Source organism: Ictalurus punctatus, chromosome 17, assembly GCF_001660625.3.
Source record: "Ictalurus punctatus breed USDA103 chromosome 17, Coco_2.0, whole genome shotgun sequence".
NCBI lineage: Eukaryota > Metazoa > Chordata > Actinopteri > Siluriformes > Ictaluridae > Ictalurus > Ictalurus punctatus.
Window position 1 is genome coordinate 2,451,921 of NC_030432.2, and position 27,953 is coordinate 2,479,873.

At 42.3% G+C, this 27,953-nt stretch overlaps 1 protein-coding gene across 3 annotated transcripts in view; it reads left to right on the forward strand.

Moving 5' to 3' along the window:
* fat3a (FAT atypical cadherin 3a) overlaps nucleotides 1-27,631 on the forward strand; it is a 126,831-nt gene extending 99,200 nt beyond the window's left edge. Inside the window, exons 15-30 of one of the 3 annotated variants that reach the window (XM_017491424.3) lie at nucleotides 2,119-2,508; nucleotides 6,464-6,678; nucleotides 6,888-7,025; nucleotides 8,287-8,430; nucleotides 8,541-8,738; nucleotides 9,023-9,247; nucleotides 9,350-9,926; nucleotides 11,311-11,445; nucleotides 11,732-11,889; nucleotides 12,027-12,471; nucleotides 13,064-13,217; nucleotides 19,344-20,050; nucleotides 20,646-20,756; nucleotides 21,274-21,333; nucleotides 22,799-22,834; nucleotides 23,278-27,631. In XM_017491424.3, coding sequence (XP_017346913.2) covers nucleotides 2,119-2,508; nucleotides 6,464-6,678; nucleotides 6,888-7,025; nucleotides 8,287-8,430; nucleotides 8,541-8,738; nucleotides 9,023-9,247; nucleotides 9,350-9,926; nucleotides 11,311-11,445; nucleotides 11,732-11,889; nucleotides 12,027-12,471; nucleotides 13,064-13,217; nucleotides 19,344-20,050; nucleotides 20,646-20,756; nucleotides 21,274-21,333; nucleotides 22,799-22,834; nucleotides 23,278-23,795 — 4,211 coding nt within the window. In that variant the 3' untranslated portion in view covers nucleotides 23,796-27,631. The remainder of the gene's footprint in view (nucleotides 1-2,118; nucleotides 2,509-6,463; nucleotides 6,679-6,887; nucleotides 7,026-8,286; nucleotides 8,431-8,540; nucleotides 8,739-9,022; nucleotides 9,248-9,349; nucleotides 9,927-11,310; nucleotides 11,446-11,731; nucleotides 11,890-12,026; nucleotides 12,472-13,063; nucleotides 13,218-19,343; nucleotides 20,051-20,645; nucleotides 20,757-21,273; nucleotides 21,334-22,798; nucleotides 22,835-23,277) is intronic. The other 2 variants (XM_053687241.1, XM_017491425.3) reach the window with 2 other exon arrangements.
* The last annotated feature ends 322 nt before the right edge of the window (nucleotides 27,632-27,953 follow it).

The window sequence follows — 27,953 nt, forward strand, 5'->3', positions numbered from 1 at the left end:
TTCTTGGAAGACTTTCCAGTAGATCTTGTAATGTGGCTGTGTGGATTTGTGCTTTCAGTTATAAGAGCACTGGGTGAGGTCAGGCATTGATGTCTGATGTCGGGTGAGAAGGCCTGGTGCGTAGTCCACGTTCCTGTTTATTGTTCAGTGTGGTTGAGGTCAGCGCCACTCCAGTTCTTCCACTCCAACCTTGGCAAACCATGTCTTCATGGACCTCGCCTTGTGCACAGGGGCATTGTGAAGCTGGAACAGGATTGGGCCTTTTAGTTCCAGTAACACGAAATCTTAATGCTACGCCATACAAAGACACTGTAGACAATAGTGTGCTACCAACTTTGGGCAAGGCTCATGTATGAGTGAGATGGTCAGGTATCCACAATCTTTTGGCCATGTAGTGTATCTATTCTGCAGAGGAACATTAAGAGTTCTTGCAGTCGACAATAATGACATCGCTCTTCTACAGTACTTCTACTTTCTTTTACTTTCCACGACAGCTCTGTTACCTTTGTTTCTCACTGGCTAACGAACAGGCGAAACAGCTCTGGTAATTGGGTATGGTATGTCTGAGGGTCTAGCTCAGAAGGTTGCTAGAACGTTGTCCAGACCAGGTGCCTCTGATTGAATCAGAATCAGTTTCTTGCAGCTGTTCTGCAGAACCCTAGTTAGAACTTTTCCTGTAATGGATATCCTTCTGCAGTTTCTGTAGACAGCTTTATCATCTTTATTTTTGTGCCAATTTTAATACCTCTGAAGGATACAACCTTCCCCCTCAGACCTGGCTGATGGACAGATAAAGAGCTCCAGCTGGAATGTTGTCTGGATTGGGTGTCTTGTGAATTTTAATGGAGCTCCACTTTCTCCCTAGTTAACCACCTGTTGCTCCCCTTCACTTCTCTAAACAGAATCCACCCCACCACCCATGCAGAAGCCGCCTGGAACTTCAGCACAAATTCCCAGAGTACTTCCCCCACAATCCATAATCACTCTCCATACCACTCAGTTAAAGGTGTGGCCTGGACTTGCAAAAACATTTCAAACCGCTTTTAGAGTTCCTGTAAAAGTGAAAGGATAATGTTGCTGTTGTAGAACGGTAAAAATTGGAATCAGTTCTGTACTTGTTTGAGACGGCTTCAGACAACCTATGAAATTTTGGACTTGACCTTTAGACATGGTTTACAACTTTTTGAAAGCATGCAAGTTTGTACCCCCAGCACTTGCTTTTCTATCAGTTTGTAGTGCAAGAATAGTTCCTAAGATAGACGCAACAATTGGTTGCCTCCTCTTAGGAGACCATCCTATAGAGCCCACAGCAGTCTTGAGATATCCCACTGATTTTGCCTGGGGATGCAAGAACCTCATTAACTATATGAGACCACAAGTACTGTAGGAGTGTTGGTGTATGAGAGGCTCTGTACTTGCAGGTGGAACCTTGTACTGCATTCATGGTGCCTCATAAGTGGTAATTTGCAAGTTGTGACCATGTCATTTCCCACCTCGGCACGTTCGACGTGCAAACTGGAAAAAAAAAAACATGGATGCAACCGTGAAAGTATGTTTGCTTTGTCAGAACATGTAGAGCTCTATAAAAGCTACTTTAACTGCACTTTTACAGTTATAGGCCTGAGTGGCTACTGGTTCTGTCCTACTGTAGTGAACTTCAACCATTCATGCAACCTTTTGGATTGACATTGCAGGGGACTTTACACTGTCCGCAGTGCGGGCGGCCATGTTGACTAGATGTCACTCTGTAAAACAACTTAACGTCGAACACAGCATTAGACCATTTATTTACCTTTCCAAAGCTATCCTGTGGCAAAACACCTGAAAACCAGAAAAGGGGTTCTTGCACACATCTTGAAAATCTGAAAAGGCATAGGCACTCACTACCAGACATGGAAAAATACTGAAAATCTGGAAGAACGCTATGGAGACAATGTAGTCAAAGGAAGACACCAAAGTTCTTGTGGGCATTCCCTTATTTTCTTAACGCAGCCTCCTGAACGCATCTCATATTTCACATTTCCGTGACACCAAACCTGCACATGGAACGCTTGCGTTACGCATCAGTTTTACATCGGTGACCTTCTCTCTCTCGTTCTGTCTATCTCTCTGCCTCAGGTGAGAGCCGTAAAGTAGTGTACTCACTGGTAGACTCAGCCGAAGGTGTCTTCTCCATCGATAAGTGGACTGGTGTGGTGGCTCTGGAGCGGCCGCTGGACCGTGAGGTCCAATCCTCATACCTTGTGGTGGTACGGGCGTCTGATCTAGGTGTCCCCTACCGTCTCTCGTCTCTCACCAACCTCACCATCGCTGTACTAGACGTAAATGACAATCCTCCGGTGTTTGAGCGGCGTGACTACAGTGCCACGCTGGGCGAGGATGCAGCAGCTGGCACCGCAGTGCTGCGTGTCCATGCGCACAGCAAGGACATCGGGACTAACGCTGACATCTATTACAGCATCCGGTCCGGGAACACGCAAGGGCACTTCAGCATTGAAACGCACACAGGTGAGGGGACAAATCTTGTACTTGCATAATATACTGAAGGAGTGGACAGCTCTGGCTGTGTCCCAAATCCTAGCATACTAGCATGCTTATCAGCAAGCCAATATAGTCCCATTCTGTAGTTATAAGATGGGTATTGCTAGACTACTAGACATAATATTATTATTACTACCACTGTTTAGTATGTCTAGTTTTAGACAAAATCTGTGGTCATGGCATCTATCGAAAGTTGTAATATTGCTGAACTATTTACATATCAATATACAGATGTCTTATTCTGTTAGTCTGACAGGATTGCTGAGAGAATTTTAAGTCATATTTATAAATGTTCCTAATCTTCGCTGCTAAGATTGTTTAGCTAGCTGAACTGGCAGGATTTCTAACAAGATTTCAAAGTCATATTCATAAATATTCATACTTTCCACTGCCTATGTTGGTTAGCTGGCTAGCATGAGGTAAACCTCTTATATGACCTTTTCTATAACCTGACAGTATTTCTGACAGGTTTTCGAAGTCTTATTTATAAAATGTTCATAATTTTAACTCCTAACGCTGGCTAAAGCTGAGCTAACCTGGCAGGATTTCTTAGAAAACCTCTTTATGCAATATTTTATGTGTAAAGGTACTCCTTGTGAGAAAGGATTGTTGTCACTGATAAACAATTGGCTATCAAGCTACCATGGAATGCTTGCTATACAGTACATTATGTACATTAGTATTTAGTATTATCTAGCTTACAATTAGTATAGTATTTGGCTAGCTAACAATTAGTGTATTAGTATTAGCTAGCTAACAAATAATATTAATATTTATCTAACTAACAATTAATATATTAGTATTTAGCTAGCTAACAATTACCCTTAGTATTTTAGCTAGCTAACAATTACTATATTAGTATTTAGCTAGCTAACAATTAGTATATTAGTGTTCTAGCTAGCTAACAATTAGTATATTAGTGGTTTAGCCAGCTAACAATTAATATATTAGTATTTTAGCTAGCTAACGATTAGTATATTAGTATTTAGCTAGCTAACAACTAATATATTATTATTTAGCTAGCTAAAAATGAGTATATTAGGGTTTCAGCTAGCCAACAATTAGTATATTAGTATTTATCTAGCTAACAATTAGTATTTAGCTAGCTAACAATTAGTATATTAGTATTTAGCTAGCTAACAATTAGTATATTAGTATTTAGCTAGCTAACGATTAGTATATTAGTATTTAGCTAGCCAACAATTAGTATATTAGTATTTAGCTAGCTAACCATTAATATATTAGTATTTAGCTAGCTAAAAATTAGTATATTAGGGTTTTAGCTAGCTAACAATTAGTATATTACTATTTAGCTAGCTAACAATTAGTATATTAGGGTTTTAGCTAGCTAACAATTAGTATATTAGTATTTAGCTAGCTAACAATTAATACATTAGTATTTCACTAGCTAACAATTAGTATATTAGTGGTTTAGCTAGCTAAAAATTAGTATATTAGTATTTAGCCAGCTAACAATTAGTATTTAGCTAGCTAACGATTAGTATATTAGTATTTAGCTAGCTAACAATTAATATATTATTATTTAGCTAGCTAAAAATGAGTATATTAGGGTTTTAGCTAGCTAACAATTAGTATATTAGTATTTAGCTAGCCAACAATTAGTATATTAGTATTTAGCTAGCTAACAATTAATATATTATTATTTAGCTAGCTAAAAATTAGTATATTAGGGTTTCAGCTAGCCAACAATTAGTATATTAGTATTTATCTAGCTAACAATTAGTATTTAGCTAGCTAACGATTAGTATATTAGTATTTAGCTAGCTAACGATTAGTATATTAGTATTTAGCTAGCCAACAATTAGTATATTAGTATTTAGCTAGCTAACCATTAATATATTAGTATTTAGCTAGCTAAAAATTAGTATATTAGGGTTTTAGCTAGCTAACAATTAGTATATTACTATTTAGCTAGCTAACAATTAGTATATTAGGGTTTTAGCTAGCTAACAATTAGTATATTAGTATTTAGCTAGCTAACAATTAATACATTAGTATTTCACTAGCTAACAATTAGTATATTAGTGGTTTAGCTAGCTAAAAATTAGTATATTAGTATTTAGCCAGCTAACAATTAGTATTTAGCTAGCTAACAATTAGTATATTAGTATTTAGCTAGCTAACGATTAGTATATTAGTATTTAGCTAGCTAACAATTAATATATTATTATTTAGCTAGCTAAAAATGAGTATATTAGGGTTTTAGCTAGCTAACAATTAGTATATTAGTATTTAGCTAGCTAACAATTAATATATTATTATTTAGCTAGCTAAAAATGAGTATATTAGGGTTTTAGCTAGCTAACAATTAGTATATTAGTATTTAGCTAGCTAACAATTAATATATTATTATTTAGCTAGCTAAAAATTAGTATATTAGGGTTTTAGCTAGCTAACAATTAGTATATTAGTATTTAGCTAGCTAACAATTAGTATTTAGCTAGCTAACAATTAGTATATTAGTATTTAGCTAGCTAACGATTAGTATATTAGTATTTAGCTAGCTAACAATTAATATATTATTATTTAGCTAGCTAAAAATGAGTATATTAGGGTTTTAGCTAGCTAACAATTAGTATATTAGTATTTAGCTAGCTAACAATTAATACATTAGTATTTCACTAGCTAACAATTAGTATATTAGTGGTTTAGCTAGCTAACAATTAGTATATTAGTGGTTTAGCTAGCTGAAAATTAATACATTCGTATTTAGCTAGCTAACAATTAGTATATTAGTATTTAGCTAGCTAACAATTAATATATTAGTATTTAGCTAGCTAACAATTAATACATTAGTATTTCACTAGCTAACAATTAGTATATTAGTGGTTTAGCTAGCTAACAATTAGTACATTAGTATTTAGCTAGCTAACAATTATTATATTAGTGGTTTAGTTAGCTAACAATGCATTAGTATTTAGCTAGCTAACAATTAGTATATTAGTATTTAGCTAGTTAACAATTAATATATTAGTATTTAGCTAGCTAACAATTAGTATATTCGTGTTTTAGCTAGCTAACAATTAGTATATTAGTATTTAGCTAGCGAACAATTAATACATTAGTATTTATCTAGCTAACAATTAGTATATTAGTATTTAGCTAGCTAACAATTAATATATTAGTATTTAGCTAGCTAATAATTAATATATTAGTATTTAGGTAGCTAACAATGCTTGCTAAATAGTATTTATCACAGACAGCTGACATGATATTTGTGACATACTTTAGTATTGCTAGTATTTGATTTAACATGTTACAGATGCTATGGTAACTGGGATAGCATTGTTGTGGCTGCTAAATGCTATGCTAGCTAACACTTGCTCTGGTGTTTGGATTGAATCTGTCTGATTTAAATTGGTTGGGCTGAAATTTATCCATGCTCATTTGACCACAGAAGTTATAGGACGACACACACACACACACACACACACACACACACACACACACTTCATTCTATAATGCAATTCAGCTCTCGCTGTTCTAGGCAGTATATAAAGCTGAGATACAGACAGCCTGAGGTTGTTTGTGTCCTAAATCGCAGCCACCCGCCTCTACGCTCACATAATCTCGTTCCCACACACACATTCGGACACTTTTCAGCTTTCAGCTCACGTTTGCTCAAAGTTTCCTTAGGAATTGCTTTGCGTAGCTATTTGAAGACGCTACGCATGGGTGGTGTCAGTAACTACACCCTATTCACCACATCGTGCATTGTTTAGCTGCCATTTTGTAAAGCACTTTTGTGAAGGGATATTTGATGTACTAGAGAATACCTGCACAGAATAAAGAATGCACAGTACTATTTATAAATGACCTTTGTAGAGTGTGTGTTGTAAGAGCATGGTGATGATGTGGTGTGTGTGTGTGTGTGTGTGTGTGTGTGTGTGTGTGCCCGCAGGAGCGATCTCCGTGTCTCACCCTCTGGACTTCGAGACCTGTAAAGATTACTTTCTCACAGTAGAAGCTCGCGATGGCGGCACTCCGCCCCTCACCGCTGTTGCCATGGTGAACATCAATCTCACGGACGTCAACGACAATGCGCCAATGTTTGGCCGTGACGTTTACAGCGCCATCATCAGGGAGGACGCTAACATCGGTGATGCGGTCGTCAAGGTAACCACATTCTATAGAATTATTATGTGGAAAAAAACAACAACCAGAAAGGGAAAAAAGAACATGAAGTTTGGTGGAGCTTATTCAGTAGCTAGCTACGGTTAAGTAAGGAAACAATCAGTCCTACCGTTTAATCAACGGCGGAATGGCGTGATTCAGCCCGACTCGGTTTGCAAGCTGTAAGTTGACACGCTGGTCTGGTTGCTTAGGTGACCGCCGAAGACATCGACAGCCAGGTGAACGGTGACATCCTGTACTCCATTGTCAGCGGCGATCGCGAGAACCAGTTCTTCATCGAGCCAGTGACGGGCCAGATCAAAGTCAACAAGCAGCTGGATCGAGAAACGGTGAGGAACAGCAACACGGTTTCCATGACAACAATCTCACCATGTCGGACACCCAAACAATTTCTATTAACGGTGCCGATAAATTATTTTATTGGTATTAAACTGACCCTGAAGCTTGAATGTCACGGAATTCATGAACCACAATTACGTGCAAATATACTTAAAATTAATACTTAAAAACTGAAGGGCAGGTATTAAATGATAATAAATTTCTACGAGTACGTCCGTGGCTATTATTCTGTCTTCATATCATATCTTAAAGTTTTCTAACACCTTTAATCAGAATTAAACCTGACTTTCACTGAGTTCACTGAGATTTATTTGTCAGGCGAGTCTCTTTAAGATCCAAACTCACTACAGGTATCGAGTGAAGAATTAAACACTCATCGGCATGCAGTTATAGGAAATGAATCAATGCCATTGAATGTTACTGTACCACCCTGAAATTGATTAATTTCCACTAACAGCACATCCTCGAGTGTGTAATTAAATCCCAGGAGTTTTGAAAACGATTACAGACGACACTTACTTTTTATCCATTTATAATTACGTTTCCTGTCATCACTTATTAAAAGTTATACAGTAGCAGCTACGGTATAAACAGCCACTCCTACGCCAGACTCTTATCTCTCTCTCTCTCTCTCTCTCTCTCTCTCTCTCTCTCTCTCTCGAAGTTTTGTCATGTTACAGTGAACATACTGTTACAAAGCACTGACACTGGAGACTCCTTCCATGAATGTTAAATAAATAAGCTGCTTACCAAAACTGTCGCCATATCAACTCAACGATCATGCATCTCTGTCAAATAACAACACTGTTTATTTATTATCAGTCCTCCATACAAGTGAACGAGCCGTTACTATAGAAACGATGAATAAAAACCCGTGATTTGCAGCCTGAACTAATGATGGAGCTGCTGTAATTAAAAAAAAAATGAATCAACACCTTCTGAGAGAATTCAACAGAACAATTAGATTGCACGCATAGATTAGCCTCTTTATCTGGGATGTTAGTAAATCAGAGTCTAGAATTAATTCATTTTTATTAAAAATCTACTTGAGTGGTTATAAATCTTTTGATCTTTTGTTAAAAAAATTCCCCAAAAATTCTCGCCGCTCATGGATATCAAACAATCCCAAAAACACAACACAGGTTTATCAAAAAAATATATATTTGTTAAAAATAGGTGTGCAACAATTATTGGCACTCTTTTAGTCAATACTTTACGTCTGTCTGTCTGTCGTCCTGTCTGTCTCCCTAGATTGCAGGCTATGCGCTGGCAGTAAGAGCTCTGGACAGCGGAACTCCCTCATTGTCTTCAACTGTGATCGTTAACATCGACATCTCCGACATCAACGACAACCCGCCCACTTTTTCTCCAGCCAATCACACAGCGGTTATTCAGGTACACTGTATGAGTGACGCACAATTAGCGCTAATAATGATGATGATAATAATAAAAATAATAATAATAATATACAGCATCTGATTATGATTCATTTCTTTTATTTACAGGAGAATAAGCCGATCGGAACGAGCGTCCTGCAGCTGTCCGTCACCGATAAAGACGCTGCCCACAACGGCCCGCCTTTCCACTTCCGCATCCTCACAGGAAATGATGGGGTGTGGTTTGCTTTGGACAGGGAGGGACTTCTAACTTCCAATCAGATGTTCCGCAGGTCTGAGAGAACGGAGTACGTCATTCAGGTTGAGGTGAGAGCGACAGCTGATAGTCAAGTTATGCCGTGTGTTAAGTTTTATAAAGATGCTGTAGCTTCGACAACAAAGCAATGTGTTATAATATTCAAATTTATATTAGCTTAATTTCTAATTAGTTTTCTGTAAACGTGCTGATCCAGTAGCTACGGTAGTTTGTGCATTCAGTAGTATATTCATGTGTGTATGTATATATATATATATATATAATTAGTAATTTAGACTCGGGTCCTTTGTTTGTTTTTGTTACTAATGTATCTCGACCAATCATGGTGCTCCAGGCCCGTGATTCTGGCAGGCCCCCACTGTCTTCGATGACAGTCGTGCACGTGCGTGTGATCGAGGAGAGCGTGCACGTGCCTGTAGCGTCTCCGCTACACGTCCACATTGTCACGGTGGAGGATGAGTTCCCGGGAGGCGTGATTGGACAGATTCACGCCACGGACCAGGACGCTTTCGACATCCTCACCTATGGACACACACACCAACAGAACAGCCTCTTTAAGGTGTGTGTGTGTGTGTATTATGTCTGTCGCACTATCCCATTATTGCTTATATATTAAATACCGTGTACTGTACTATAAAGCCTCCATCTTTCTCTGTCCCAGGTGAACCCACGTGACGGACGCATCATCGCTCTGTCCGGTCTCGATGCGGGTCGCTACTCTTTGAATGCCACGGTGACAGACGGACGTTTCTCTGTGAGCGTGCCTGTGAGCGTGCACGTCGAGTGGGCGTCAGCTGCTATGCTGCGTCACGCTGTCACTGTGCGCTTCGAGCGCGTCTCGCCACACGACTTTGTCTCACGCCACCTCACTGCTGTTCGCCGCGCCATCGCCGATGCCATGGGGACAGGGACGCCCGATGCCCTGCATGTGCTCAGTGTGCAGCCGGTGGAGACCACGGGGCAGCTTGACCTCCTACTGGCTGTGGAAGCTCCAGGGGGCGGCGGCTTCCTGGCAGCAGCGCTGGTGAGCCAGAAGCTCAGTGCAGCACGGCGGCGGCTCGAGCAGGTCCTGCGTGTTTCGGCTGTTCTGGATAAGAACTGTTCAGGCCTGGAGTGCGGAGAGGCACGCTGCGAACAGACCATCACACTCGACACACATGCGCTGCTCACTTATACCACCAGCACCAGCAGCTTCGTCTCACCGCGCTTTCAACGGAGCGCACGCTGCGTCTGCACTGGTGAGTCATGGAAAGGGACCACCATTGATATAGTGCCTTGCAAAAGTATTCACACCCCTGCAAAATTAGTTTATCATAACACACAGTATACAGGGTTCTCCACTAATATTGGCACCCTTGGTAAAAATGAGCAAAGAAGGCTATGAATCTTTTGTTTAAAATATTTTTAAAAAATAATACTCTGCTCTCATGGATATCAAACCATTGCCCACACAACACAGGTTTATCCAAAAAAAATCTTTGTTAAATATAGGTGTGCAACAATTATTGGCACCACTATGAATTCATATGAGAAAAATATATTTGAAGTATATTCCCATTGATATTTTACTTTTTTTAGTACACCTGGGTGACTAGGAACAGGAAATTGTTCAACCATGAGTTCCTTTTTCACAGGGGTATTCCCTTAAATTCCCTTAGTCATTCACAACACTGGTTAAGACCAAGGAATATAGCTGTGATGTGTGGTCCACGGGTAAATATGGTGGTGGCTCTTTGATGTTTTGGGGCTGTTTTTCTGCCAGAGGATCTGGACATTTTGTTAGGATACATGGCATCATGGACTTAATAATTCAAATATCAACAGATATTAAATGTAAACCTGACTGCCTCTGCCAGAAAGCTTCAAATGGGCCGTGGTTGGATCTTCCAGCAGGACAACGATCCAAAACATACATCAAAATCAACACAGAAATGGTTTACTGACCACAAAATCAAGGTCCTGCCATGACCATCCCAGTCCCCTGACCTGAACCCCATAGAACACCTGTGGGGTGAACTGAAGAGGAGAGTCCACCAGCGTGGACCTCGAAATTTGAAGGATCTGGAGAGAAATTTGACAGATCTGGAGAGATTCTTTATGTATTCCTGTACTCTCCAACCTCATCGGGCATTATATTTGAAGACTCAGAGCTGTTATCGTGGCAAAGGGACGTAACACTAAGTATTGACTGAAAGGGTGTCAATAATTATTGCACACCTATATTTAACCTGTGTTGTGTTTGAAATTGTTTGATATCCATGAGGGCAGAGTATTTTTGTGAATTTTTTAAATAAAAGATCGAAAGGTTAAACAATAAAGACAATTTTTCACAGCTTTCTTTGTGTAAATTTAACAAGGGTGCCAATATTACTGGAGGGTGCTGTATGTATAGGTATATACTTATGTAACTATGCAACTTTTACTTTATTTTTAATAAATAATTCTGTGAACTATTTACTTTCACGGTTACTATTACTGTGTGTGTGTGTGTGTGTGTGTGTGTTGAGCTGGTATGAGTATTGGGACTGAAACCTGCTAAGTATCTTTCTTGATCTCTCTCTCTCTCTCTCTCTTTCTCTCTGTGTCTCTCTCTTTCTGACTGCCGATCTCTCTCTCTGACAGACGGGCGATGTTCTGCGGTGTCAGAGGTGTGTGAGGACGTGGTCTGTCCCGATGGCATGCAGTGTGTGAAGACAGACAACAGTAGAGGACCGTATGCCTGCCAGTGCCCGCCAGGAAAACTAGGAGAGTGTGCAGGTGTGTGTGTGTGTGTGTGTGTGTGTGTGTGTGCCCGTGCGGCATGCACGTGTGCATGCGTGTTTATTCATGTGTGTGTGCGCCTACTAAGTGCTGTGTGTTTTAATTTTCTCAGTCAACAGACAACATTCATAATTTGTTGATAACATCATAAAATATATGCAAATTCATTTATACACATTTATGCAAATCTTCTACACCTTAACTACATGTATGTATGTAGATGTACAGAGTAAGGGTTTCAAGAGAGGGGTTTACTAAACCTCTGTGTGTCTGTGTGTGTCAGGTCACACCTCTCTGAGTTTCTACGGCAACAGTTATATAAAGTACCATGTGATTGATGGCTGGAAGAGCGATGAGGTGAAACTGCAGCTCCGCATCAGAACACTGCAGAGTAGTGGAGTGATCCTGTACACACACCCCGCCCCCTGTGCCATGCTAAAGGTCCACACACACACACACACACACACACACACACACACAGAATCTTATGTCAGCATATTATATTTCCTAAATACTGTCTAATTGCTTGTCACCTTAAACCACGCCTCTGTGTGTGTTTGTGTGTGTTTGATTGACAGATGGAGGACGGATATGTCCAGCTACAGCTTGGCTGCTCCGAAGGTGGTGGAGTCCTCGCCATAACCAACCGACCAATCAGTGATGGTCTCTGGCATCACATGACCCTGGAGTTGGGTCGAAACTTCAGCAGTCTCTCATTAGACGACTGGACACAGCAGGCCCCGCCTGTTTCCCACCTCCCTGGCCCCGACTGGTCCATTTCATTGGGGGCGCGGCTTAGCGACGGTTTCCAGGGCTGCCTGGACTCGTTGGCGCTGAACGACGACGAGCTGCCGCTGCACAACAAACAGGCACCGGCAGCAACACACACACGCTCACGCACACACACACAGGTGGAGGTGACGGCGCTGGGCGAGGTGACGCTCGGCTGTGTGCTTCACCACGATCCGTGTGCACGCCAACCCTGTGCCCACGGAGCCGCCTGCACCAGCCTGGCCAACGGAGGTGTGTGTGTGTGTGTGTGTGTGTGTGTGTGTGTGTAACATTCCCATCATCTTCAACTCGTCCTTAAGCAGGATTTTTTTCACATACTTAAGCCCATGTCCTCTCCTGAGGTCCTCTTATTCACTACATATTCTCATTATACAGGATATAGCACAATGTTGTTGTGGTACACAACGTGCTGTGTTGCGTTGGTGTTCAGGTAGAGGTGTTCAGGTGTTCAGTTACACACTAAAGCTCATTTTTTCCAGCCACAGTTAATCATTTTCTCCCCTTCATGAGTGTCGATCTCTGAACACAGCTCTGCATACACACACTCCCAGCTCACTGGCTGACAGCTGTGATTATTATATCAGCTCCGAATATTCAGTGTGTGTGTGTGTGTGTGTGTGTGTGTGTGTGTGTGTGTGAGAGCAATTACTGCATAATTACTCTGCAGTCGTTTTCAGTGGACACCATTATTCTCCTACTCGGCAAATAATTAATGCACACTGCTTGTCCAGCTGTGTGCGTGTGTGTGGAGGATTTTCTGGTGATTAGAGTGTTAGAGTTGTCACTGTCTCTCTCTCTCGCTCTCTCTCTCTCTCTCTCTCAGGTTTCTTGTGTAATTGTGCTCCTCTGTACACCGGGCGGCGTTGTGAGACTGAGATTGGTGTGTGCGCGCCAAACCCGTGCCGAAATGGCGGTGTGTGTAAGCCCATCGGCAACGCCTTCATCTGCAGCTGTAAGAGAGGATACACCGGCCTCATGTCAGTATATACACATGCACACGCAAACGCACATTTTAAATTACTGTAATAGTTAACGTTTTTCATCTATGACAAATATTACTTGTAATTACAAAAATTTGTGTATTTATGGTGTATTAATGGTGCGTTATGGTGTATTAGTAGTGCTTAATGGTGCTGTTAGTGTTGGTGTTAATGGTGGTGTTAATGTTGGTGTTAGTGCTGGTCTTAATGTTGGTGTTAGTGCTGGTCTTAATGGTGGTGTTAGTGCTGGTGTTAATGTTGGTGTTAGTGTTGGTGTTAATGCTGGTGTTAATGTTGGTGTTAGTGCTGGTGTTAATGTTGGTGTTAGTGTTGGTGTTAATGTTGGTGTTAGTGTTGGTGTTAATGTTGGTGTTAGTGCTGGTGTTAATGTTGGTGTTAGTGCTGGTGTTAATGTTGGTGTTAGTGCTGGTGTTAATGGTGGTGTTAGTGTTGGTGTTAATGGTGGTGTTAGTGTTGGTGTTAATGGTGGTGTTAGTGCTGGTGTTAATGGTGGTGTTAGTGCTGGTGTTAATGTTGGTGTTAGTGCTGGTGTTAATGGTGGTGTTAGTGTTGGTCTTACTGGTGGTGTTAGTACTGGTGTTAGCGCTTCTGTTAATGGTGGTGTTAGCGCTGGTCTTAATGTTGGTGTTAGTGTTGTTCTTAATGGTGGTGTTTGTGCTGGTCTTATTGGTGGTGTTAGTGTTGGTGTTAATGGTGGTGTTAGTGCTGGTCTTAATGGTGGTGTTAATGGTGGTGTTAGCACTGGTCTTACTGGTGGTGTTAGTACTGGTGTTAGCGCTTCTGTTAATGGTGGTGTTAGCACTGGTCTTAATGGTGCCGTTAGTGCTGGTCTTAATGTTGGTGTTAGTGTTGGTGTTAATGGTGGTGTTAGTGCTGGTCTTCATCGTGATGTTACCTCTGGTGTTAATGGTGCTGTTAGCATTTGGGTTAATAGTGGTGTTAGTGCTGGTGTTAATGGTGGTGTTAGTGCTGGTCTTAATGGTGGTGTTAGTGCTGGTGTTAATGGTGGTGTTAGCACTGGCCTTACTGGTGGTGTTAGTACTGGTGGTAGCGCTCCTGTTAATGGTGGTGTTAGCACTGGCCTTACTGGTGGTGTTAGTACTGGTGGTAGCGCTCCTGTTAATGGTGGTGTTAGCGCTGGTCTTAATGTTGGTGTTCGTGTTGGTGTTAATGGTGGTGTTAGTGCTGGTCTTAATGGTGGTGTTAATGGTGGTGTTAGCACTGGTCTTACTGGTGGTGTTAGTACTGGTGTTAGTGTTGGTGTTAATGGTGGTGTTAGTGTTGGTCTTAATGTTGGTGTTAGTGCTGGTCTTCATCGTGATGTTTCCACTGGTGTTAATGGTGCCGTTAGTGCTGGTCTTAATGTTGGTGTTAGTGTTGGAGCTGATGTTAATGGTGGTGTTAGTGTTGGTGTTAATGGTGGTGTTAGTGTTGGTCTTAATGGTGGTGTTTGTGCTGGTCTTATTGGTGGTGTTAGTGTTGGTGTTCATGGTGGTGTTAGTGCTGGTCTTAATGGTGGTGTTAGTGCTGGTCTTCATCGTGATGTTACCACTGGTGTTAATGGTGGTGTTAGTGTTGGTCTTAATGTTGGTGTTAGCGCTTCTGTTAATGGTGGTGTTAGCGCTGGTCTTAATGGTGGTGTTAGTGTTGGTGTTAATGGTGGTGTTAGTGCTGGTCTTAATGTTGTTGTTAATGGTATTGTTAGTGCTGGTCTTAATGGTGGTGTTAATGCTGGTCTTCATCGTGATGTTACCACTGGTGTTAATGGTGGTGTTAGTGTTAGTGTTGGTGTTAATGGTGGTGTTAGTGCTGGTATTAATTGTGGTGTTAGTGTTGGTCTTAATGGTGGTGATTGTGCTGGTCTTATTGGTGGTGTTAGTGTTGGTGTTAATGGTGGTGTTAGTGCTGGTCTTCATCATGATGTTACCACTGGTGTTAATGGTGCTGTTAGCGCTTGTGTTAATAGTGGTATTAGTACTGGTGATGTTAGTGCTGGTCTTAGTGGTGGTGTTAGTGCTGGTCTTAATGGTGGTTTTAGTGCTGGTGTTGGTGCTGGTGTCACTATTGGTGTTAATGGTGGTGTTAGTGCTGGTCTTAATGGTGGTGTTAGTACTGGTCTTACTGGTGGTGTTAATGGTGGTGTTAATACTTCTGTTAATGGCGCCGTTAGTGCTGGTCTTAATCGTGTTGTTAGCGCTTCTGTTAATGGTGGTGTTAGCACTGGTCTTAATGTTAGTGTTGGTGTTAATGGTAGTGTTAGTGCTGGTGTTAATGGTGGTGTTAGCACTGGTCTTACTGGTGGTGTTAGTACTGCTGTTAGTGCTTCTGTTAATGGTGGTGTTAGCGCTGGTCTTAATGGTGCCGTTAGTGCTGGTCTTAATGTTGGTGTTAGTGTTGGTCTTATTGGTGGTGTTAGTGCTGGTCTTAATGGTGGTGTTAGTGTTGTTCTTAATGGTGGTGTTTGTGCTGGTCTTATTGGTGGTGTTAGTGTTGGTGTTAATGGTGGTGTTAGTGTTGGTCTTATTGGTGGTGTTAGTGCTGGTGTTAGTACTTCTGTTAATGGCGCCATTAGTGCTGGTCTTAATCGTGGTGTTAGCGCTTCTGTTAATGGTGGTGTTAGCACTGGTCTTAATGTTAGTGTTAGTGTTGGTGTTAATGGTAGTGTTAGTGCTGGTGTTAATGGTGGTGTTAGTGCTGGTCTTAATGGTGGTGTTAGTGCTGGTGTTAATGGTGGTGTTAGCTCTGGTCTTACTGGTGGTGTTAATGGTGGTGTTAGTACTGGTCTTAATGGTGGTGTTACCCCTGGTATTAATGGTTGTGTTAGCGCTGGTCTTAATGGTGGTTATAGTGCTGGTCTTACTGCTGGTGTTAGTGCTTCTGTTAATGGCGCCGTTAGTGCTGGTCTTAATCGTGGTGTTAGCACTTGTGTTAATAGTGGTGTTAGTGCTGGTCTTAATGTTGCTGTTAGTGTTGGTGTTAATGGTGGTGTTAGTGCTGGTCTTCATTATGATGTTACCTCTGGTGTTAATGGTGGTGTTAGTGCTGGTGTGAAAGGTGGTGTTAGTGCTGGTGTTAATGGTGGTGTTAGTGTTGGTGTTAGCGCTGGTGTTAATAGTGGTGTTAGTGCTGGTGTTAATGGTGGTGTTAGTGCTGGTGTTAATGGTGGTGTTTGTGTTGGTGTTAATGGTGGTGTTAGTGCTGGTGTTAATGGTGGTGTTTGTGCTGGTCTGATTGGTGGTGTTAGTGTTGGTGTTAATGGTGGTGTTAGTGCTGGTGTTAATGGTGGTGTTAGTGTTGGTCTTAATGGAGGTGCTAGTGTTAAAGGTGGTGTTAGTGCTGGTGTTAATGGTGGTGTTACTGCTGGTGTTAATGGTGGTGTTTGTGTTGGTGTTAGTGCTGGTGTTAATGGTGGTGCTAGTGTTAAAGGTGGTGTTAGTGCTGGTGTTAAAGGTGGTGTTAGTGCTGGTGTTAATGGTGGTGTTAATGGTGGTGTTAATGGTGGTGTTAGTGCTGGTGTTAATGGTGGTGTTAGCGTTGGTGTTAATGGTGGTGTTAGTGCTGGTGTTAATGGTGGTGTTAGTGCTGGTGTTAGTGCTGGTGTTAAAGGTGGTGTTAATAGTGGTGTTAATAGTGGTGTTAATAGTGGTGTTAGTGTTGGTGTTAATGGTGGTGTTAATAGTGGTGTTAATAGTGGTGTTAATAGTGGTGTTAGTGTTGGTGTTAATGGTGGTGTTAGTGCTGGTGTTAATGGTGGTGTTGGTGTTAATGGTGGTGCTAGTGTTAAAGGTGGTGTTAGTGCTGGTGTTAATGGTAGTGTTAATGGTGGTGTTAGTGCTGGTGTTAATGGTGGTGTTAGTAGTGGTGTTAGTGCTGGTGTTAGTGCTGGTGTTAGTGCTGGTGTTAATGGTGGTGTTAGTGCTGGTGTTAAAGGTGGTGTTAGTGCTGGTGTTAATGGTGGTGTTAGTGCTGTGTTAGTGCTGGTGTTAATGGTGGTGTTAGTGCTGGTGTTAATGGTGGTGCTAGTGTTAGTGCTGGTGTTAGTGCTGGTGTTAGTGCTGGTGTTAGTGCTGGTGTTAGTGTTGGTGTTAGTGCTGGTGTTAGTGCTGGTGTTAGTGCTGGTGTTAGTGCTGGTGTTAGTGTTGGTGTTAATGGTGGTGTTAGTGCTGGTGTTAATTGTAGTGTTAATGGTGGTGTTAGTGCTGGTGTTAATGGTGGTGTTAGTGCTGGTGTTAGTGCTGGTGTTAGTGTTGGTGTTAGTGTTGGTGTTAGTGCTGGTGTTAATGGTGGTGTTAGTGTTGGTGTTAGTGTTGGTGTTAATGGTGGTGTTAGTGCTGGTGTTAATGGTGGTGTTAATGGTGGTGTTTGTGTTGGTGTTAATGGTGGTGTTAGTGCTGGTGTTAATGGTGGTGTTTGTGCTGGTCTGATTGGTGGTGTTAGTGTTGGTGTTAATGGTGGTGTTAGTGTTGGTGTTAGTGCTGGTGTTAGTGCTGGTGTTAATGGTGGTGTTAGTGCTGGTGTTAATGGTGGTGCTAGTGTTAAAGGTGGTGTTAGTGCTGGTGTTAATGGTAGTGTTAATGGTGGTGTTAGTGCTGGTGTTAATGGTGGTGTTAGTGCTGGTCTGATTGGTGGTGTTAGTGTTGGTGTTAGTGTTGGTGTTAGTGTTGGTGTTAGTGCTGGTGTTAAAGGTGGTGTTAGTGCTGGTGTTAATGGTGGTGTTAGTGCTGGTGTTAATGGTGGTGTTAGTGCTGGTGTTAATGGTGGTGTTAGTGCTGGTCTGATTGGTGGTGTTAGTGTTGGTGTTAGTGTTGGTGTTAGTGCTGGTGTTAATGGTGGTGTTAGTGCTGGTGTTAATGTTGGTGTTAGTGTTGGTGTTAATGGTGGTGTTAGTGCTGGTGTTAATGGTGGTGTTAGTGCTGGTGTTAATGGTGGTGTTAGTGCTGGTGGTAATGGTGGTGTTAGTGCTGGTCTGATTGGTGGTGTTAGTGTTGGTGTTAGTGCTGGTGTTAATGTTGGTGTTAGTGCTGGTGTTAATAGTGGTGTTAGTGCTGGTGTTAATGGTGGTGTTAGTGCTGGTGTTAATGGTGGTGTTAGTGCTGGTGTTAGTGCTGGTGTTATTGTTAAAGGTGGTGTTAGCGCTGGTGTTAATGGTAGTGTTAATGGTGGTGTTAGTGCTGGTGTTAAAGGTGGTGTTGGCGCTGGTGTTAATGGTGGTGTTAGTGCTGGTGTTAAAGGTGGTGTTGGCGCTGGTGTTAAAGGTGGTGTTGGCGCTGGTGTTAATGGTGGTGTTAGTGCTGGTGTTAAAGGTGGTGTTGGCGCTGGTGTTAATGGTGGTGTTAGTGCTGGTGTTAAAGGTGGTGTTGGCGCTGGTGTTAATGGTGGTGTTAGTGCTGGTGTTAAAGGTGGTGTTAGCACTGGCGTTAATGTTGTGTTGATGCTCTGATGGGAATTTCTCAATGGAATCAATTGTGTCATGAAATCCTGTAAACACTGAGGATGATGCAACACCCTCTGACACCAGGAGAGGGAGCCATTGATCTCTATTCCTCTCATCTAGTCCTTCATTCCTCTCTTGTCCTCTTATCCATTCATTCCTAATTTCTCTCGCTCTCTCTCCAACTGAGCGTTTCTTTTGATTAATTTCTCTCTCTCTCTCTCTCTCTCTCTCTTTTTCACACACACACACTCACATTTTAAAACATTATTTTTTCAAAGTCTAGACTTTTACTCATTTTTGATTTAGTTGGCAGCCCCCTCTATCACTCTTACACATACACAGACACACACACAGCCCGATTTAATTAAAGTATACACACACACACACACACACACACACACACACAGTCTTGCATTTCTTTGATGTGCTTTGAAGAATAAAAATGTAGCAGCACAGTTGAGAGCAGTGAAAAATGAATGTGGCAGGTTGAAGAAATGAAATTCGTACGCTCTCATGCACAAGATCGTGTGTGTGTGTGTGTGTGTGTGTGTGTGTGTGTTTCAAAGTAGGTTTTTTATGTTTATTTCATAATGGTGTCTCAATCTAATCAATATACTTCATCTAAATACACATGGCTAACAAAGTGTGTGTGTGTGTGTGCGTTGCAGGTGTGACGAGGATGTAAACGAGTGTGAACGCGGTGAGCGCTGTGAGGGCGGAGCCTCTTGCGTCAACACTTTCGGCTCCTTCTACTGCAACTGCACCACGCCAGGCTTTGTGGGTGGCGCCTGTGCCATCCGTCCTGTACTGGTCCCCGACATGCGCTCTGGCCCCGCCTACTTTGGGCGGGAGGAGCTTATCGGTGTGGCGGTGGTGCTGTTCCTGATCATGGCTCTTGTGTTTCTGTTCGTAGCCTTCAGGAAGAAAGTGTTCCAGAAGAGCTATTCGCGCAATGACCTGTCGCTCGTCCAGGACCCGGCCACCGCTGCACTGCTGCACAAAGCCAACGGTCACTTCCCGCCCCTGCAGTGTGGCACTGGAGACCCCATCAGCCTCTACACCGAGGGTGGGCGGAGCTTATTGTCTGGCGAACCCATCGGTCTTTACACAGAGGGTGGGCGGAGCTTATCAGGGCCACCCCAGGTCCCGGTGAGGCCGATGGCATACACACCATGCTTTGGGACTTTGGAGAAAAGGGGTGGTGACAGAAAAGGCACGGAGCTAACTGAGATGAGCACGTTCAGACAGGGGGCGGAGTCACCGAGAGTGGTGGGCAGTATGACGAGGAGGGGCGTGGCCGTGTGCAGCGTAGCGCCCAACCGATCAGAGTGTGACTCACCGAGCAACAAGAGAAGCTGGGAGGATGATGATGATGGTGAGCGAGACAGGATTGATTGTGTGTGTGTGTGTATCTTGAAAACGGCTTGGCCGTAAATTCGAGACTTCGAACGAGGCGTTTCGGGCAGCGCTGGAGCAGCACTCACTGGTTAGATAGAATAAATGAGTTTTGGGGCTTTGTAGCACTAATGCATGCACAAACACATACATTACACTGCCAAACAGAAAGAAAACATTAAAAATCATGTTATGACCCCTTTAAATACCGCGTTAGCCAGAAGCAACGAGTCGATCCACAACGTTAAACCAGTGTCTAGTACGGAGAGGCAGCTGGAACTACCGCACCAAAACGGATCCTGGCGGGACGGCCATTAAGTAAGGAAGGAGAAAGTAGACAAAGATTTAAAAAGAACAGAGGTCACAAGATTGAATTGAATTGTCACTTTAAATCCGTCTTCTCAGTGTGACAGCAGTGAATCTGTGTGTGTGTGTGTGTGTGTGTGTGTGTGTGTGTGTGTGTGTGTGTGTGTGCGTGTTTCTCTCTATCTATTCAGGTATTATGAAACATAACCTAGGAGTGAATAAGCCTTTTAAGTCTTAAGTGTCTGACCTTTGACCTCTGAACTTCACAGGGAAAGTAGACATGTTGGAGGAGGTCACGTGTTTTTCAGGCAGCAACAAAGGCAGCAACTCTGAGGTCCAATCACTGAGCTCCTTCCAATCAGACTCCTGTGATGACAACGGTAAGCCCCACCCCCCTCAGCTCTCCATGGCAGTGTGTGTGTGTGAGTGAAAGGCTTCATAATCGACACTTTTCGGAATGATGACATACGCCGGCCCTCATTTGTCACAGCTTAGGTCATCATCAGCCAATCAGAACACAGAAGCATCTGCAGTGGACCAATGAGAGCTCTGGATTTACGCATAATAATTAAGACGATGAAATTACACTGTGACTTATTGACTGTATCGTTTGACTTTGTGAAGCGACAGGATCTTTGCACGCGTGCGTGCGTGTGTGCGTGCGTGCGTGTGCGTGCGTGCGTGCGTGCGTGTGTGTGTGTGTGCGTGTGTGTGCGTGTGTGTGTGTGTATACGTTTATACGTGCGTGTGTGTGTGCGTGCGTGTGTGTGTGTATACTTTTATACGTGCGTGCGTGTGTGTGCGTGCGTGTGTGTGTATACGTTTATGTGTGTGTGTGTGCATGTGTGCGCGCGTGTGTGTACGAGTTTCTCATCACTCTCCGTTTCTTTCTTCAAGCTTCCATAGTGACGGTCATTCGACTCGTCAACGATGCAGTTGACACGATCGAAAACGAAGGTAGCTTCAGACCATACGTGAATACACACACACACACACACACACACACACACACACACACACACACACAGAAATAGAAGGGCTGTGTAAAATGAAGTAATGCATTTTTACTGTGTAGCACAGTGGCCTGTGGAGTGAGAGTGTGTGTGTGTGTGTGTGTGTGTTAGTCATCTGGATTAATGTCTGCTTTCTCTGCCTCTGCCTCGAGAAGTTGGCCAGGACTCACCCGCAGGAGAATACACACACACACACACACACACACACACACACACACACACACACACCGCTCAGTTTGTAATCACCATAGAGACAATAAAAAGAATGTTTTTATTTTTCACAGCCGTGGTCTGGACCTGATTTCTGTGTTTTGAGCGTATTGACGTCATCAGTGTCACGGATTCGTCAAAACAAATCTGAGGGGAAATAAAAATCATTATTTATATTATTTATATATTTTATTATTTATTCTCATCTTTGTGGCCAAAAATGCTTGAATTCACAACATTAAAAAAAAAGGTTGTTTTTTTTTCAGAAAACACTCGAATCGGTGTAATCGCGATCGCATGGAATTGTTTTGCGAGATCTTTCTCAGTGATGTTTGTCGGTAAACGAGACCCTTTAGCTGTAGGTGTGTTCGACGCACGTGAATCGAAGAGCGCTTCGGCTGACGATGTCACGTGACTCGTCTCGGCGCGTCTTTTTCTCTTTTTATTCATTTCTGTGGTCGCTAAATCACGAGTTCCTGTTAAACGGACCGTACTCGTACTCTTACCGTACTCGCGCTGCATGAGCGGTTGTGATTGCCTTGTGGAGACGGGTAGGCGTGGAGTTTAATTCCGGAGCCACAAATCTCGTCACCGACTGGGAAATTTGGGGTAAAGTCATGTAATATGCACTAAACTTAACTGTGCCAATCTCTTCCACACACACACACACACACACCATGTTGCACTCGGAGCTGTGCGAAACTTCAAGTGTACCATTTCGCCGAATTCCCTCTGCGCTCGGCGCTGTGAGTCAGCAGGTGCCGCGTGGAAGCGAGATGGAGTTCGTTTTCCTGTGAACGCAAACAAAAACACAGAGGTCCAGTACACAGAGTCAACACGATTCCTTAACGCCAAGCAAGAAGTACAGAAACACGACCACATCAGACGCGTTCAGCTCCACGCAAATCCAGTTTCATATCGTTTCTGTAGTAACAACTTAAACGGGATGTTTGTGACAGTCAGAGTTGAAGCTGTAAGTTTTCACATAAGTCTTTGTGTGTGTGTGTGTGTGTGTGTGTGTGTGTTTTTGAAAGGTTTGTCTAGTGTAGGCAAAAGTCAGATGGGTGGGGGGATGCCTCATACAAACACATACCCTCACACACACACTCACACACACACACACACACACACACACACACACACACACTGTGGTGAAGTGAGCATTGCGCTGATCCACACTTCTCTCTGTCCTCTGCCAGTCTCAGTTATGGACCAAGGTCAATCCTACAGCAGAGGTGAATGTCTCTCGCCCTCTCTCGCTCTCTCTCTGTCACCGACTCTGTACTGCTGACAGAATGCACTGGTGCATTCTGGGAAATGTCAAGTTGCTTGTGGTTCGATATTTTATACAAACACTGCGCTGTTACTTTTCTATCCGTCTCTCTCTCCTCTTACTGTCTGTGCGTTTGTTGTGGATGCTCTTGAATGGTCAGGATTAGGATGTGTGTGTGTGTGTGTGTGTGTGTGTCCCTGCGCTTCTGTGTGTCCACACATTGCTGCATGCGTCCGTTTTTTTCGTATGCTGAGCGTGACCCTTTGACCTCATGACCTCATGGCTGTTCCACAGGCATGCCCCGCCCCCTCCTGCTGTTGCACGCTGTGAAACGTCGCATGCCGAACCCTTCGAAACATTCCACAAGTTGTCCGGTTGATCTGATTGGCTGTTCTCTTTCCGCAGCGTACCACTGGGACACATCTGATTGGCTGCCGACGACGAGGCTCTCCGACATCGAAGAAGCGGCACAAGGAGACGTGGGCGTGGCTTTGGAGTCGGACTACTACCTAGGTGGCTTCGACGTCGACAGCGAGTACCCGCCCCCTCAGGAGGAGTTTGTGTCACGTGCGTCGCACGCATCACGTGCGTCACGTGACCGACTGCCTCCGCCCCTTCCTGGAGAAGATTACCTGCCGGACACCGCGCCTGTCAGTCAACCTGTTTCCACGGCGAGTACGCTGACCAGAGCCCGCCCACAGTTCCACCCGAGCCAGTATCTTCCTCCTCATCAGCTGCCGCTTGGATCCGAGGGGGCGGAGCTGAGCGCTTTTGCGAGCGGGGACGAGCGGCTGTCAATCAAAACGTCCTCCGTGTCCGATGTCTCCGGCCCCTTTAGGTTTGAGGATTCCGAAACTGGAGGAAGTCTGGACAGTTTGGACGAAGCACAGACTCAGCCATACACACAACAGACTGAAGTGTGATTCCTCCCACACACACACTCACACACACACACACACACACACACACACACACACACACACACACACACACTTTCAGACTTTCAGAATTTCCCAAACAGGAAGTCATGCACACGTTAGGGAATCATGTGACTTGTGACATGGATAAACAGAAATGTGTGTGTGTGTATGTGAAACAAATCTCCTGCTCACATCGCACATGTGTGTGTATCAGTGTATCAGCACAGGTGTGTGTGTGTGTGTGTGTGTGTGTATCAGTGGACTTTTGTACAGCCAAACAGCACAACTCATCGAACGTTTTTTAAATCCGACGTCTCGGTTCTGTATTGCTTTGTGTTTTTGTTTTGTTTTTTGCACTAAGATGCCAGTGTAGTATGAAATAATAGATATGAGGTTATCTCTCTTTCCGTCTCACTCTCTATCATCCCTCTGTCTGTCTCCCGCCTTCTGTCTCTCGTCACTGCAGGGTGAAACGTCGCTCTGTTTAACCTCTGCCCCACAAATAACACTATTTTTCAAGATGTCTGACATTATTGGGATGCTGTGAGTGTGTGTGTGTGAGTGAGTGTGAGAGAGAGAGAGAGAGAGCAGGAGTGCATCTCACTTGTAAGTTTCTGTAAGATATTAAGACTGTCTATTGTTCCTTTCATTTGTATATCAGAAAGCCATATTGTTAGTGTGTGTGTGTGTGTGTGTGTGTGTGTGTGCACGCAAAGCAAATAAGTCTTATTCACTATAGCTGGCCATGTATATAGTAAGAACAGTGTGAGAGCTGAAAATGAAAAACGGCAGAAAAAAGTTGTTGAAAAATGGATAGAGTGGAGGAGTAACGGAGAGATGGAGAGAAAGACGCAGGGAAATAATAAATAAATAAAAAGAAAAAACTCATCACGGCTGACGGAAGTAATAAGGAGGAGTGTGTGTGCTAAAAAAAAAAAAAGGAGAGGGAGAGAGGAAAAGAGCTACGTGAAAGCAGGCTTGAGAGAAAGTAAGTGAGGGAGAAAGAGAGAGAGAGAAAACTGCCAAGTCATCAAACCAAAAGAAGACATGAAGGAGGATATTTTCTTTTTTTTTGTTCTGTTTCATCTCCAACACGCACCTGAGCTAAGAGCTGCGTGTTAGTTACCTGCCTCATGCGAGACAAATTAGCAACATGCTAACGTACCGAAACAGCAGCGCTGAGCGACGACGTCATCAAACACACCCGAGGAGAAGAGAAGGAACAAGCTATGGAGGGGGGGAAGAGAAATAAATAACAACATTTTTAAAAATTTTGTGTTTTATTTATTTTATTTTGTTCGGGATATTTTTTTTTTTGTTCTTCTTCTTCATCTCCAAAACACACCTTGAGCAAAGAAACGTGCCTTGGCTGTGTTAGACACCTGCCTCAGGTGAGACAGAAGACAAATTAGCGACATGCTAACGTCTAGAATCACCAACATTAAGCGATGACATCATCAAGCACACCTGAAATTTAGGTGAAGTTTGTTGTTGTTGTTGTTTTTGTTTTATTTTTTTACAATTGTTGTCCCATTTTTTTTGCTTCAAAACACACCTGAGGAGAAGAGAAGAACGAGGGAATAGATTTTTTTTTTTAATGTTAAAGTGAGGGGAAAAAATGACAAAATTTGGTGATTTAAAAAAAAAAAAAAATGTAATCGTTTGATTTTTGTTAGTTTCCTGTCTCAAGTGAGAAACGCCAATGTCGATGACGATGACATCGTCAAACGCAACCCGAGAGCTGCTGAGCGGCCAAAACAAAAGAGACAAGAGAAGAACGAGGGGAACAATATAGTTACAAATTTCACATTTTTGTGAATTTTTATTTTTTTTTTACTTTGGCAATTTTTTTTGTTTCAAACAAAATTCCAAAACACACCTGAAACCAGTTTTTATTTAAAAAATTTTATTTTTATTTTTATTTTAAATTCCTGTTTTTAGCTTGAAAACACCTGATGGCTGAGAATCCATATATATATATATATATATAAACAGAAGGTTGTTTTTTTTTCTTGGTTCTTTTTTATCTTGAAATCAGACCTGAGCAAAAGAAATGAACAGGTGAACAGGACTCGGATGTGGTGTGGGAAATTAGCGAGGACAGCAACTCGAAATTGAGGAATTTTTGTAGTTTGGAGAATTTTTTGCAAAAACCTTTTTAACGACTTTTACTGTTTTGGCTTCGAATAAACAATTAAAATATTATAGAAGTTTAATTACCTGGTTAAAAGTGAGGCAGGAAATGTACTTTTATTTTTTTTTAAACCGATGAAAACACTGCGAATGTTAGTGGTTCGTGTTGTTTTTCCTTTTAGGATTTTTGAGTACTTTCCATCCTGTCCTTCAGCTTCAAACACACCCGAGTGAAATGAGCGCCCACGATGACGTCACCAAACACACGTACGTCCATCGGATTTTTAAAATAACGTTTTGGCTTCACGGTTAAAAATGAAAGGTTGAAAGTTGTAGGTTAACTTCCTGTTTCAGGTGAGACGGTTACTATAAAAATAAATAAATAAATAAACAACAACGAAAAGTGATGAAAATATGGAAAAATTGGACATATTTTAATTTCCTTTTTGGTGAAATGGAAATCAGTAGAATATTATTAGTTTCTGGAAATGTCTTTTTTTTGTTGTTGTTGTTTTTTTAACTGTCGCATTTCAGTTATTTTTCTTAGGCGCGTGATCAAAACATTCATATCTTTTTCAGTACTTTTTCCGTACTTTTCCTTCACCTCACTTTCACACACCTGAGACAGGTAACACACCACACCAGTGTGTACTGTACATCTTTGCTCAGGTGTGTGGGCTTTAAAAAAACAAAACAAAACAAAACAAAAAAAACAGTTTAAATTTGACATTTTTAAAGGACATAAATCCCAAATCAGACTTTCTGATGTCATTAGCATGTCTCTCGACACTTTCTAACACGTGTAAGACGGGTAACTGTTCATTTATTCATCTATAAAATCTTCGCCCTTTTGCGTTTCGTGTGTGTTTAAAGGTGAAACAGGAACAAAGTGTCCCAAAATCAGCACAATTCTCGACTCGCACACTCGAGAAAGACGTCTGGATCGTAACACACTTTTCCTGGGAGAGATGTTGTACAGTGTATATAGCTTCTCCAGTTCTTCGGTTCTTTGAATACTGTTTTTTTTGTTTGTTTTTTTGTAGATATGAAATTGAATTGAGAGCCGGATAAGGATTAAGATCTCTCTCTCTCTCTCTCTTACATACACACACACACACACACACACCTATTTTCGAGTATGCAAAAATGCTGATTCTACTCAGCGTTGGGTTTTTTTTGGTCTCTAGACAGGGGTGTAACCTGACCTGGGCATGTGGCTGTAGACCCAAAGATTTTCGGGGGGATCTTTGAGCAGGAAATCAAGGTGTGTGAATGTCTATATGAGTTTATGAATATGTATAAATTACGTGGATATGATATGAGCAGAGCATAAGGACAGATAACGCAGTTTGCATGGTACTGTAGCAGCAAAACCCATACAGTGATAGATTAGCTGTACCTCCCCTTGGCTGGCGACACCAGACTAGCCTAATCTCGTGTTAGATAATCAAAACGTTTGACATTTTATCGGTCTCGTAGTCCTGCAAACAGTGAGGCAAGTTTTATGATAAATCCAACTTTTTGTCCAATTTTCACATTTTTTAAGCCCTCACATCCAAGAAAAAAGAAATGCATGCAAACAGTCTATTTAGAAATACGTTTCTGGCCTCAGCCCTGAATGATTAACGGTCCAGCTAACGCCCCTGTCTCTAGGATCATCCGCTTCAGTTTATAAAAAAAAAAAAATAAATAAAAAAAAAAACAAAGGAAATATGCCGTATGCAGACTTCCTATATGCAGAGGAAGTGTGTTTTTTTATTATTTTTTTATTTTATCATTCCTCCCTACATTCTGTTCATCTTGTCAGTATTAAAAGAAATCTAATCTTTAAAAAAAAGAAAGAAAAGTGTATAAACTTGCATTTTTTTTAACTTCTGTTTGTTTTTTAATCAATGCAGAAATTAAAATAATCCTGAAAAATTTAATATGTCTGACAGTGTTTTGATGTGTGTGTGTGTGTGTGACAGAGTCCTGATACTGAGTGTGCGCGTAGGGAGTCGCCTTGGCGGCCATGTTTGTAGGCCGCAG